Source organism: Chelonia mydas, chromosome 2 (genome assembly GCF_015237465.2).
Source record: "Chelonia mydas isolate rCheMyd1 chromosome 2, rCheMyd1.pri.v2, whole genome shotgun sequence".
Taxonomy (NCBI): domain Eukaryota; kingdom Metazoa; phylum Chordata; order Testudines; family Cheloniidae; genus Chelonia; species Chelonia mydas.
The window spans coordinates 40010384-40025152 of record NC_057850.1 but is presented as its reverse complement, the minus strand read 5'-3'; the positions used below and the strand labels follow the sequence as shown (position 1 = coordinate 40025152).

The following is a 14769-nucleotide window of genomic DNA, read 5'->3' as shown; positions in this document are numbered from 1 at the left end:
CTGAGGGGTGTTTCTTTGTAAAATATTATTGCTCAATATCCACAAATGCCATATTATCCATTTTAGTATATAGCTGACGTAAATATTATTGTCGTATTTACCCTTGTGGGGGGAGTGGGATCTCGGCAAGCTATAGAAAGGAAGGGTCGTTCCCTGTATAGTTTATTTGTAAAGCACCTATAGAGTGCTGGATGCAGTTATTCTAGAAGCAGAAGTAACACAGGCATCAAGCTAACTGCATAGAAAGTCCTTTTACCTTGCAGGGAGTCAATGGGCCTCTTTGAGAGAGGGTAGCAGAAGTAGTCTTTGCTATGCTCAGTTATTATACTGTAGGGCATATTTCTCCCTGGTGTAATTCTGTTGGCGTTACCTGGTCTAATTCTATTGGAGTTACACCAGGGATGCATTTGGCCTTATGATACAGAGTTCTGCTTTCTATTGTGGTGATGTTCTACCAATTCAAAAAACCACAAACAAGCTGTGGGAGGAGGAAATGGGCAGAAGGGCGATCTTACAGGGCTAGCTGCTAGACAAGCAGAAAAGCACAGGAGATATGAGTGTAAGAAAAGGAGGAGCATGGGGTAGGGTTTCTCGAAGAAGAGGAAAAGTAGATATCTGGGGAGGAAAATCATGTCAGAGAGTATTTGCAGTGCATCACAAAGGTGGAACATGCATTGAGGGCCTGGGGACCTCATGGAAGGGGGGAGTGCAAGATGCGGAAAGTTATCTCAGGAGAAGGCTGCTCAGTGAGTCAGAGATTCAAGGGAGTGTTTACACATGAGGGCAGAGTATCCCACGCATGGATTGGGTTTCTCACTGGCTGAGTGTACATGTAGTAGGTGCATGTCTAAGGGGAGTAGCTTAAATTAGGGATCAGGTGTCTCACAATAAGTGGCAATTACTCATTAAAGAATTGGACGCTTTATGGAGAGGCGTTCCCTAGGGGAGCACAGATGGGTGAAGCACATAAGGCATGTGCTCTGTAGGAGAGCATGCCACCAACAGCCTCTCCCACTGCACATTCCTGCTGAAGAGGGGGAAAGGTCACTTCTTCAAGCAGAACTTAATGGCACATGCAGTCACTTGGATATGTAGCATCACCGTCCGTAAATGTATTGGCTCTCCTGAATCTGTGTTGTGAACCTGTACACCTCACATAGGGATATCTGAGGCACAGGAGCTGCCTTCTCCACTCTTACATATTCTTGTTTAAGAGAATTTGGAGTCCGTTTCTTCATGAGATGGTAATTTATCTCCATATCCGTTAAATTACTAAAATAAAATACTTGTGTTACATAAAAGCTATATGGCTGACTTGGTTAGTTTAGCTCAGTGGTTTGAGCATTGGCCTGCTAAACCCAGGGTTGTGAGTTCAATCCTTGAGGGGGCCATTTAGAGATCTGGGGCAAAAATTGGGGATTGGTCATGCTTTGAGCAGGGGCTTGGACAAGATGATCTCCTGAAGTCCCTTCCAGCCCTGATATTCTATGATTCTAAGAGAGTTTGATTACTTGATTATTCCATTAACTGGCCCTTATTAGCTTACTAGCATGATATTGGAAACAGAACACTGTCTAGTAATCCATGTAGTATGGACCCTGTATTGGGACATCTTTGCAATCAAGAAACTGATTATTTGTCTGAAGGACACATATGGGGGTTATTTTGACCATTTAGTCATTGTTGTTTCCCCTTCATCTCACAGCAGGATTCCTTTTTGGACAAACTCTGTGTACAGTTTTGCTGATATCTGTCTCAAAATGGTGCTATTCTGCATACAGTTAATTTGTGTGTGTGCTCGCACAGGGAGGAGGGTTCTTTCCATGAATTTAGGGATGATTGGGCTCCTTATTTATTTACAGCATTTTTTTTTATTTCCTTAATTCACTGATACTACTAAGAGGGATGACAGTGAGGGAAATCATTAGTTTTATATTTCAACTGGAACTGCACGCTACCACTCTTTTCTGTTTGTGTTGTTGACTCTTGATAACAATATCTATATTAAAAGTTTACAGTAAAAATCACAGTTACATAAGAAAACAAAACCAGTTTAAATATGAAATCAAGCCTCAGCTCAGAGTTCTATGAATGACAAGGGAAGCAGGAGCATTTTATGGACGTGAAACATGCACGTACCTCCACAATTGTAAGTTACATTTGAATGTCTCTTATCTATTGATTCATTTGGTTGTTGACATATTGCTGTATCTATAAAAGCTATTGTAGGGGTGACAAAACCAGATCAGCCATGCAGAAAAGAGCTGGGGTATTTAATACTGGTTAAGGGTATCCTAATTTGATATCCATGGTTACTGTTTCCAGGTGAGACTGGAGAAAAAGTGGAAACTGAGAAGCACAGTGAGCTAGTAAGTGAGGGGACTGAAACAAAAGAAGAAAAAGAAACCGGAGAAGCTGTGGATGCTACAGCAGCAACAGAGATAGGTATGTTGACAGAGAAGTGAAGAACCATGTGTATTATAATTTAAGAGACAGAAAAGCTGTACAATCTTAATGAACGTATCTTTCATTATCATTGCATTCTCAATTTGCAGCTGCTGCCTTCTGATTTTAACACAGGAGGCATAGTTATCTTAAAAGATGTTGTTTTTTTGTTTGTTTTTGTTTTTTGGTAGTAATCAGGCGTAAGTTGTGCATTCTATCGGGTCTCATTTGTATAATGTTCCTATAATCAGTAAATCATTCCCTGTTTGGCAAAAATGGTAGACTTTCTCTAATGCACAGGCCTGGAAAATTAGATGTTTCATTAAGAGCATGAATCCCATAGTTACTATTTGCTAGACTTGTTCTTATGAATAGTTTATTATCACAACCTTGAGATTTCCTTTCCAAGATGATCCTTCATTTTAGATCCGCCTGCTCTTTGTTGTTAGCAGCTGAATTCAGGAACATAACACTAGGATAAGTGCAAATTCCAGTCAGTGCAATCATGTGGGTAAGTAGAAAGCATGAGCTGAAGAGAGAATGTTTAAAAACAAATGAAAAATTATAAATGTAGGGGAATAGGAACATCACTCCAGAAGAATTTAACTTCACACTCAAATTATACATCTTTAATTTCCGTCATCGCGCAGGCATTTCATGGGAGGTATTTCCTACCCCTTACTGTTAAACAGAGGGTCCCATATTAACTTTAACGGAAGCCGGTCACGTAGGACCAGTTTTTTAGAGGTATTTAGTGCCTAAAGACACAGATAGGTTCCTAATGGGATTTTCAAAAGCACTTAAGTGCCTAACTCCCACTGATTTTTGAAAATCCCACGCCATGCCTGTCTGTATCTTTAGGTCAGGGGCAGGCAAACTTTTTGGCCTGAGGCCACATTGGGTTTCCAAAATTGTATGGAGGGCCGGTTAGGGGAGGCTGTGTCTCCCCCAAACAGCCAGGTGTGGCCCGGCCCCCGCCTCCTATCCTACCCCCCGCCCCCGCTTCTCGCCCCCTGATGGCTCCCCTGAGACTCCTGTCCTATCCAACCCCCATGTCCCCTGACAGCCCCCCCGACTCCCCCGGGACTCCTGCCCCATCCACCACCCCCTGCTGCCTGGTCCCTGACCACCCCGGAACGCCCCATTCCTGACTGCCTCCCCAGGACCCCTGCCCCATCCAACCCCCCTGTTCCCTGCTCTATGACCCCCCCCAACCCCTATCCACACCCCCGAACTCCCCTGCCCTCTATCCAACCCCTCCCCCCATCCCCTTACCGCACACCCAGAGCACCGGGTCAAGCTGCGGCTCTGCAACTGCACTGCCCAGCTGCCCAGAGCATGGCGCGGTGCGCGGAGGGGAAGGGGGAACAGCAGAGGAGGGGCCGGGGGCTAGTCTCCCGGGCCAGGCACTCAGGGGCCGGGCAGGAGGGTCCCGCAGGCTGGATGTGGCCCATGGGCCGTAGTTTGCCCACCTCTGCTTTAGGTGCTTAAATACCTTTAAAAATCTGGCTCTTAGGACCTGTTCCTCCAAATTCTTACTCTCACAAATAGCTATTAGTTACATGAATAGTCCTGATCATTCTGATTGGGCTCACATGAATAAGAGCTACTTGTTTAAGAGCTGATGGATCAAACCGTAAGACCTTAGGAATATGCTAGTGAATATCTCTAAAAGCAGAAATCTATATGATCAAAAGGAGCCAGAGGACTCAGGAGTATAATTACCATTATCTAATGCCCCCATTCCGTATAACAGTGAAATAAAAGAAGAAAAATTCCAATAGAAGAAAAATTCCAATAGCTGTTTTTTATAGTTAACACCACAGTATAAAGGTGAGCTTATTGTCAACAAAGTGAGCTGTTGCTACTTTTCTGCATACCTTGGGGTGTTTGTATTTCTATGCATAGCTCAGTCTGTCTGCACCACTGTGGGGGGAAAAAATGGTCATATGCACACTAGACAATAAATTATTCTTATTTTAAAGAGGGTGATTCTTGAAGCCTTTATTATGAGGTCATTGACTGTTCATCTGTAGGATAGTGTAGAGAAACTCAAATTGTGGGTGTGTCCAAAATTAAGAATGATTATTGGATAGTTTGGGAGTGTAGCTTCCTCTTGTGTACAAGCAATATCAATCTAAGGTACTTATATGCCCCTGGTACTGTATTACCTGAACATCTCTCACTCTCTTTGCAATACGCCCGTGAGGCAGGGAAATACCATTATCTCTACTTTACAGATGAGGAACTGAAGCAGAGAGACTAAGTGACTTGTCCAAGGTCACATACTAGGTGGTGCAGTAGGAAATTGGACTCAGATCTCCTGCTTCCTAGGTTAGCACCCTAACCACTGGATCATCCTGTCTCTGAGCAGAAAACCTATATTTTCAAGGTTCCTAGCTCTTCAGTTTCCAAGTACAAATACTAGCATGGCCTAATCTTTCCCATAAAGCTGAAGTCACTTGGTCCTCCAGGCACAGAGGAGGAAAACAATTCTGTTTACTTGTCAGCATACAGTTTAAGATTTTAAAGCTGGTTGTTTTGATAAGAAAACGGGATTGCCTCAATTTGAGCTATGGTCTCGTTCTCTCAATTAAATTAAAAATGTAATATTGTTGCTACTGTGATTTTTCCAGAGGTATTTTTCTCATTCAGCATGTCCTGGTTTCGACTATTGTGCCAGGGCTTTTCCTTTTTATTCTCCTGGTTTTACTTTGTCTGACTGCCACTATACAGAACTGAGACCATGTAATAATTTAATTTTAAATTCACATGAAAATTCTAGCACCTTAAATAATAAACTGGTTAATGTCAGTGTGGTTTAAAATCTAGATCTGATCATGCAGAATAGCACTGATCCAGTCCTCCCGTATTGCTGCCTGCTGGTATTGTTGAGCACTTAGTGTGATAATGTCCAGGAATGTGGTGTTTACTGGTCCCCCTTCAAGCCAATAGAAAGTAGCCTCTGGGGGCTGAATAAGATGTCACTCACATCTGCAGCAAGTTCTGGATCATGCTTTAAGCATTTATGTGCATGGATTTGCTTCAGTTAAGTTTACTGTGACAAACCCATCTTGTACATTGCAGTGTTACAGGATAATGAGAAGAGCTTTACACCAAGAGCGATAAATCCTGAAAGGCGCGTAGCGTAGTGGTTAAGAAGTTTGGTAAATGTGCATAAACGTTGCCATTTGTTGCAGATTTGATATATAAGTGCTATTATGGAGGCAACTTCCGGCATAGGGCATTCACTTCCTCTTCACACCTGTGTAATGTGATCTAGTACATTGTCAGTTTGTACAATGCCATAACATGCCAATTCATTTTTTTTAATAGCTAGGCCACTGTGTAAAACCGAAGCATTGAAACCATATGAGTGGTGACTGCTGTAGTCTGGTGAATATGGCATCTGTGTTCAATGACAGCTTTGCCTCTAAAGATCCAGAAATGTTTTCTACTTCAAATATTTCACCTCTAAGGATAAGTTTTTGGACAAAGTGGCCAGAAGTTGACTTTCATGCTGTGCGTTTCAGCATAGCACTTCTTAGCTTTTGCAAAGCCTCATTGTCATTGGAGACAGTTCAATGAAGACCTCTGCTCAATGTGCAGCTGCGGTCAAAAAAGCAAACAATATGTTAGGATGCATAAGGAGTGTGATGGTGAATGGTACAAAGAATATAATGCTGTTATATGAATCAGTGCATGTGGCATTCTCTGGAATACTGTGTGTGGCACTGGTCACCTCATTTCAACAAGCATATTGCAGAATCGAGGGGATTCAGAGAAGGGTGACGAAAATGATCAGGGGCATTGAAAAATCTCATATGAAGAGTTTAAAAAGATAGGGGTTGTTAGCTTAGGATACAAATAAGAGGGGACATGATGAAAGTTTATAAAATAATGAATGGTCTAGAAAAGGTTGAGTGAGAACTGTCTCATAACACAAAAGCAAGGGAATATTCCGTGAAATTAAAAGGTGGGAAATTCAAAACTGCTAAAAGGAAATACTTTGTCATACAATGTGTAACTAAACTGTGGAATTCACTGCCACAGGAAGTCATTGAGGCCAAGAATTTGGCAAGATTCAAAAAGAGATTAGACATTTATATGGCTATAATAAGCCAGTGTCAGAGACAGGATACTGGACTAGATGACCATTGAGTCTGATGCAGTATGAGAATTCCTATGTTCCTCTGCTAATTTTTAATAATTGCCTTCAGTTCTCTGGCCTGAGTAGCCACCAGTGTACATGACCAATGCCATTGTCTCAAAGGCATTAGCAACATGAAGTCCCAATATGCGACAGCAACTTCATGAATAGTTATAATGTCTTTAAAAATAAATTGTTTTTTAGAAAGATAGGGTTAATTTTTTTTTGAGATCTAAAATAACAAACTCAGATTGTGGTTGGTGCAGTACACAACAGCATACCCACACAGACTCTCCCTCGAGCTGCTCATTTGTGTGTAACCAGTGTCACTGGTTTGTTTATGGTCATCTGCATGGTCTGTCTCATGCAGTGATCTGAAAGCACCTTTCACATACATGGTCTTTCCCAATCTTTGCAGGAGGGTATTTGCTAGTAACAGCAGCAGTGCAACTAAAATTGAGAATGTAGGTGTGACGGGTTCGGTCACAGAGACCCCCTTGGGACTGTCACCTGACATGCTGGAATTACCTCTGAGCCCATTTTCCCTGCCAGCTTGGGACTCCAGAACCATGCCTTGTTGAGCCAGACACGCTAGCCTGCTGCAACATAGCCCAGGTCTGGTCCACGCCCCAAAGTTTTTAACCAAAAACTACTCAGCAGGTCACCTATCTCCAGCACCCAGACACCCAGTTCCTAATGGGATCCAAACCCCAAATAAAACAGTTTTACTCTGTATAAAGTTTATACAGGGTAAACTCATAAATTGTCCGCCCTCTATAACACTGATAGAGAGATATGCGCAGCTGTTTGCTCCCCCAGGTATTAATCACTTACTCTGGGTTAATTAATAAACAAAAGTGATTTTATTAAGTATAAAAAGTAGGATTTAAGTGGATTCAGGTAGTAACATACAGAACAAAGTAAGTTACTAAGCAAAATAAAGCAAAAACACACAAGTCTAAGCCTAATACATTAAGAAACTGATTACAGGTAAAATCTTACCCTCAGAGATGGTTCACAGACTAGACTCCTTCCTAGCCTTGGCCTAATCCTTTCCCCTGGTACAGTGCTTGTTAGTTCCAGCAGACATCTTAGGTGGAAAGCAGGGGTGTTCTCATGGTTGGCCACACCCTTTGTTCTGTTCCACTCCCTTTTATATCTTTCGCACAAGGCAGGAATCTTTTGTCTCTCTGGGTCCTCATCTCTCCTTCTAAATAGGAAAAATACCAGGTTTAAGATGGATTCCAGTATTAGGTGACACGTTCACATGTCCTTTGAGACCCCAGCCTCCATTCTTCCAGGACTGGCCTGCACGCACCCAGGAAGGTTTGCAAGTAAACAGATCATTTACAACCAATTGTCCTAGTCAGTGGGAGCCATCAAGCTTCCAAACCACCATTAATGGCCCACACTTTGCCTAATTACAATAGGACCTCAGAGTTATACTTCATATTTCTAGCTTCAGATACAAGAATGATACATACAAATAGAAGGAATATATTCAGTAGATTATAAGCTTTGTAATGATACCTTACAAGAGACCTTTTGCATAAAGCAAATTTCAGTTACATCATATTCACAGCTTTAAGCATATTTCCATAAAACGTATGTGCAAAGAGGAGGGGGGATGGAGGAAGTGGGGATTGCTGAGGATGGATAGTGGTTTTCTCAGGCCCTCCCAAAAGATCCTTCCTAATATACTAGCAGAGAGGCAAACTATTCAGAACGTATTATTTAAAGGGGTTCTCAAGTTGACAGTCTCCCTTTAATACATATCTTAATATTCAGTGCATCACAAGGTAACTTTTTTTTTTATATATCTATTTCAGAGGCAACGAATAACGAGGAATGAGAGTCAGGTCTATTTGGACTTCCTCTTCTTGGTCCTATCAGCTGTTCAAATGAATGTTCTTTAATCTAATGGCTTTTGGGTGGGAATATCAGGATTTTAAAAAAGCTTTTGTGGACTTCACTACAAGCATTAACAAGGGGCACCAGAAAAAAATTAAGTATTTTTCCTGAAGTCAAGTTGCCAAGACTTCAACAAGTAATTGAAATGTATGAACTTTTTACCTATCTGCCATAGAGTGCCTTCTATCCACTGCTGATAGAGTGGAAGGAATTGTCATATAAAACAGTATAACTGCTCGATTTTCATTTAAGAGTTTTACAGGTTAAAATGAGTAACTTAAAATCAATCTGAGGGACATTGTTATAATTGGTATCAACTAACATTATACAGGATGCAAAAGATATAATACTGCATATTTTTTCAATGTTAGTGCTAGGTTGAGATCAGAAGCATAGGTCCAGTCCTGATCTCAAACCTGACACAGGTGAGTAGTTTCAATGAGTGCATGGACTACTCATGTTTATCAAGTTGCTCAAGTTCATAGATATATACAGGAATAGGACCTGAAAGCACCCATTTAACAGGACATGGCTAGATGCAACAATCAGTTTTTCAAGAAGATAAAGAATACATAGGATGTGACACCCTCTGATGACTAATGTCTTTTGGTGACTTTAAAAAAAAAAAAGGGTTACCAATGGGATAGCAGTAGAACATACACTTGGTAACTATTGCAGTGGAAGAACTATTGCAGTGGAAGAAAGCACACCTATGGAAGCGCAAAAGGAACTTAGCAATTGCTAAAACTCAGACAGATACAAATTATTAATAAAATTACATTTAGACACTGTATAGTTTCTAAAATATAAACGGAGGAAACTCCTTGCTCTCAAAGTATGTGCATTCTAGCCACATTTTCCCGATAGTGTTATCTTAAAAAAAAAGAAAAAGTATACGGTGTGGATTCTTACTTGGTTTACAACATGCTAAATAGTTCTCCAGAAGCTGAATAATGAAGCCTTTCAACATAAACTTCCTGTGGAAACAAGCCTTGAAACAGCTGATTTCATGGATGTGATAGAGCAATCTTTTCCAAACTTGGGCCGAGGGACGTACCAGCTGCCGCTTCCTGTAGCCCCCATTGGCTTGCAGCGGCGAACCGCAGCCAGTAGGAGCCACGATCGACCGAACCTGCGGACGTGGCAGGTAAACAAACCGGCCCGGCCCGCCAGGGGCTTTCCCTGAACTAGTGGCGTCCCAAGTTTGAGAAACACTGTGATAGAGGATAAATCTGTCCTGATACTGAACAGGAAGAAAGGCGCTACTGATTATCACTGGGATTGTGTTTGCAAAACTCTTTGGCATAAGAGGTCAGAGGACTGCAGTCAGGAAAGAAAGGTGAGGTTTTTCAGAATGGGTGAGCATTTATTGGCTCCATTTAGGAGGTCTTCACATAAGTGATAAAGATAAACACAATTTCTAAAATACTTAGAGACAAAGTCTGCATTATATGTGCACATCTGACTCCAGTTGGCTTTGGTTTGTGCTAAATATTTAGATTTATATCCATTGCCTTTTAATTTCTCACTTCAGCTAATATTGGTCATGTTTACTGTGTTATTTCTTACAGTCTTCTATTTCTTAACGTCCTGTTCAGACTATTGAAATTTACTCTGTTTTAAGATAGGAAACAATACCAATTTTAGGTTGGAAGAACCCATTATCCTTATTTGCAGCTTACATGTTGTATCAAGTCACAGTTATTTTATGGGGTTCTATGTTCTTTGCAATTCAGTAGATGAAACAAATGTAATCAGTTCCATTTTCTGCTGAATATGCTGCTGTTTTAAAAATGCTGCAGCTTTTACAAAATACAGCTAAAATTCCTAGGACGTGGGGTTCCCCCCTCCCCCCCGCCCCCGTAAAATTTCTGTGGTTGGATATTGCTGGGGCCTTTCTATTAGTTCTCTAATATTGGACTCAAATCAAATCAAAGCAACTGCCCTTGTTACTTTTTTCTGATATCCAGTTCCAATATGGCACAGAATTATTAAACATTTAAAAGGGTTTAAATATACTAATAGTAATTAACAGTAGGCATTCCAATCAGCGAGACCAGTAGTAGTAGCAGCAACAGTGGAGCTGCGTTAGTTTTTTTAAATGTAACTTTATAAATAATTAAGGTAACCTATAGACTGCACAAACAATCTCATTACCATGGCACAAACTGCGTATCAATGGCCGCTTCAAAGAAACAAGTGAAAACATCCATATACATCACACCACACAACTTTTTTGAAATCCTTTAGCAATTTTTAATTGGAAGAAAAAGGATTCTGAGCCTGCCGCTTCCTCAGCAATACTTGCCTTCTTCAAACATAGGCACTTCCTTGTGTACCTCATGAGTAGAGCTAGCATCGATGTTACTTCATCCCAGCCATCTTAAAAGCAGAAGAGCTTTTCTGACTGGATGTGGAAAACAATAAACTGTCACAAAAACTATTTTTACTGTCTAAATTACTCTATCGCTACCTCCAGAATTAAACAATCGCTAACATTCCAGTGTTAGTAATGCCAATATTCTGTACGATACCAACGTATACACTGTTACCTTATAAGCATCTTTGCACGACTAAGACCCAGAGGGCCAAATTATGTCCTGACATATGCCTCTGCAATCACAGTGAAATCAAGGGGGTTGATGAGGACAGAAATTGGTTCTTGTATCAAATAGGAATTGCACCATGTTAAAGGTTAACATTCATATTTGCAGGTGTGATATGTTTACAAGGCCTACCTACGGAGTTATGCCTGTGTACCTTAAAGGAGATTTTTTTGTCTATTCAGTCTGAAAAGCCATTTTCAGAAACATTTGTAGAAAGAGCTAGTGTCAGGTCCTAGGAATTGGCATAAAATTGACTCACGCTGGCAGACGGATCTAATGGATCCTACTAGCTCCAACCAAGGGTTTGTGTATCATTTCATGCCAGAGGGAATGAGGGTCAGGGACAGGTCACCAAGGTAACCTTAGGAATAGCCATGTTCATGAGCAAGATCTGGTAGGAAGATTGTTCATTTAGCCTCTTCCTGGGTGTCCTTCGTTGTTAAGTTTGGACCTTATCCACTGTGTGCGCGCATGCACATACCATGTTAGGAACACAGTGACAATGTCCCCTGCTTACCCAACTATTTTGCAGTCTGCTTATATCTTATATCTGCAGATTCAGATATTTCATATAATGTCTTTTCAAATAAATATGGTAGTTGCTGTTGATATCAAGAAGGGTGAGGTGCTCTAAACCAGGGGTTCTCAAACTTCATTGCACCGCAACCCACTTCTGACAACAAAAATTACTACACGATCCCAGGAGGGGGGACTGAAGCCTGAGCCTGCCAGAGCCCACTGTCCTGGGTGGAGGGACCAAAGCCCTAACCCCACCACCCCGGGCAGGGGGTGCAAAGCCGAAGCCTGAAGGCTTCAGCCCCAGGCAGGGGGCCTGTAACCTGAGCCCTGCCACCCAGGGCTGAAGCCCTAAGGCTTGGGCCTCAGGCCGTGGTGCTCAGGCTTCGGCCCCAGGTCCCAGCAAGTCTACGCCAGCCCTGGCGACCCCATTAAAACAGGGTCATGATCCACTTTGGGGTCTCAACCCACGGTTTGAGAACCACTGCTCTAAGCATATAGGTGCTCTCAGTTGAGGATTAGTTGGTAATTTTGACAAGGATGGTAGTTTTATTAAAGTTAGATTATGTGTACAGATTTTTATTTCTGCTTTGTTCAATCTCTAGGGAACTTAACTATTTGGGGGAAATATTAAAGAACACATTGTAGCAGAAACTTGCTTAAAATTTGTTTTACCTTCAAATTAATTTATTAGATAAGTAGGCTTGGCAGAATTTGATTTTTTTTAAATATAATTTTGACATTTATATTTTTATTTTTAAAATTTTCACAGTTGCAGGAAATTCAGACAATTATTTAATGACAGTAGATGTTGAGATTCAAAAAGTTAAAGCTTTATAATTGTTAAAACACAAATTGTCAATATCACAGGAAATATCCTAAAATCAAACTCTTAAGAAGTTCCCAGTAGCATTTTTTCTTACTTTGCCCTATCTGTAAATGTTCATTATCATTGATGGAAATATTTTCCCTTCAGTTTCTGTGTATACAGTGAAATTGACCTTTACTGACATTCACCAATAAAAATGGAATCCTCCCAAGCCTACAGATCTATCACATTTAAGCACTTTAAAAAAAAAAAATGTACCTAGTGTTAAAATGGTAAATGATGTGTAATAACTGCATATCTCAAACTGAATTGTTAATATTATGCATGTTATGGCATCCATACCAGCAAAGCCCTTCTGTAAGTGCTCAACTTTAAGCACATTAATAATAATCCCATTGAAATCAATATGACTACTCCTGTGTTTATGTACTTTGCTGGATTAAGGTCTAAAAATGACATATGCGTATGATACCCATTTTTCATATTGAAGAAGTTTGGATTAAAACATAATAGTAGTGTTCATGCTCTTTTTGCCTTCTTTAAAAATAAAATGAGGTAATGCTAAGTATATTGTAATTTAATTTTAAAAATAAAATGTTTAAACACATTCAGGACTGACTTTTTTTGAAGAACTACTTTAATAGTAAATCAAAATCTTTATTTTAAATTAGTTTTCTTTTACTATAGAGATACAAAGTCAGAGCCCAAATTTGTAATATGCTCTGCAAAGCTAGAACCTCTTTTGAGGGTTAAAAAAAAAAAGTTATTTTCAGCATTTGGATTTTTTCTCCCAGACTTCCTGTAAAAATGGTAATTCACCAAGTACATAAAAATACTTAACACATTTCTTACAAAGGATTTGACATGCATCATCACTGGCCTCTAAGTGCATATTCTTTCATGCAGCTACATCTTACATTTAAACCTTATATATTTATATGTATTTATATGCAACCTGGAGGTACCTCACTGCAGCAGCAAAATATATGGGTGTTCTACCTTGGCACAAAGTTGGACAGTCAAGGCACTACCTACCGGTTTGGAATGCTGTGTTCAAAAATAAGAGCTAAGGGACACACCATGGACACACCAAGAAAACAAGGTAAAAAGCGGAGTAGTGAACTTTAGCCTTGGATGATGTATAGAGTGCTTTTAACTTGTACACAGGTCTGCTATAAACATAGCTAGTTTTGGAGGTGTTGCTTGGAAGCACACATACTGTGAAAGGTGAACATGCTATGAGATAAGAATTCCTTCCTGAAAGGAGGAGTATGTATGTCTCCCTTTTGTACTGTACTCTTTTGTCTTTAGGCAATAAAATTGGCTAAGTTTGGTTATTTTGTCTCTTGCACATTTTTCATAATGAACCACAAATGCAGCCAAACACTTGGCTACATTTTAAGCAATAGTCCAATATGATTTGTTTTACTGATATAAAGTGCAGAGATACAGCATAACTGGATTAATGACAGTATCTAGTTACAGTCTGAATAGGATAGTTAAAGGTGTTAAAAAAAAAAAATCCACCACTCCTAAAGAGCTGATCTTAGTTGAAAGCACTTTCAACAGCTGTAAGGCCATAATAGTAAAATAGGCATGGAACCTGTTGTCTCTGCTGTCATACAGGATTATTTTCATCTTCACCCATTATGGGATAGAATGGAAGCTTTTTCTCAATCTGAGCCTATAGCCATCAGAGCACTGTATGGGACAAACATTTGTTTACACAAGATTGATTACACCTACCATTTTCTCAGGACTATCATATTCCTTTCAGTTCTCCCTTGGAAAGCCTTTATGTTCATAGACTCATAGAAATGTAGGACTGGTGGAAGGGACCTCAAGAGATCATTAAGTCCAGCCCTCTGCACTGAGGCAGGACTAAGTAAACCTAGACCAACCCTGACAGGTGTTTGTCCAACCTGTTCTTTAAAACCTCTAGTGATTGGGATTGGATTACCATATAATTATGAAATAAATCAATTGGAATATTAATATTGTACTTACATTTCAGTGTATAGTATAAAGAGGAGTATAAACAAGTCATATTCTGTATGAAATTTTAGATTGGACTGACTTCGCTAGTGCTTTTTATGTAGCCTGTTGTCAAACTAGGCAAACATCCGAATGAGTTGATGTACCCTCTGTTTGAGAACCACTGGGATATAGTATTGTTTGTTCCAGTATTTTTCCATTTATTGAAGTTATGCTGACTGGTCTGTAATTCCCTAGATCCCCTGGTTCCCCCTTTAAAGATAAATACTCTTTGTTGGGACCTCACCTGTCCTCAATGAGTTCTTGAAGATAATTGC

The 14769-nt window shown here is 40.2% G+C and overlaps 1 protein-coding gene across 3 annotated transcripts in view; it reads left to right on the top strand.

The window, feature by feature from the left end:
* Nucleotides 1–13798, top strand: part of ERICH5 (glutamate rich 5) — a 29113-nt gene extending 15315 nt beyond the window's left edge. For 2 of the 3 annotated variants that reach the window (XM_037892232.2, XM_007056008.4), the window contains 2 exons: nt 2326–2445; nt 8425–13798. In XM_037892232.2, the coding sequence (XP_037748160.1) occupies nt 2326–2445; nt 8425–8447 (143 nt within the window). In that variant the 3' untranslated portion in view covers nt 8448–13798. Of the gene's footprint in view, nt 1–2325; nt 2446–2871; nt 3284–8424 lie in introns of those variants that run through there. The other variant, XM_043539307.1, reaches the window with a different exon arrangement.
* The last annotated feature ends 971 nt before the right edge of the window (nt 13799–14769 follow it).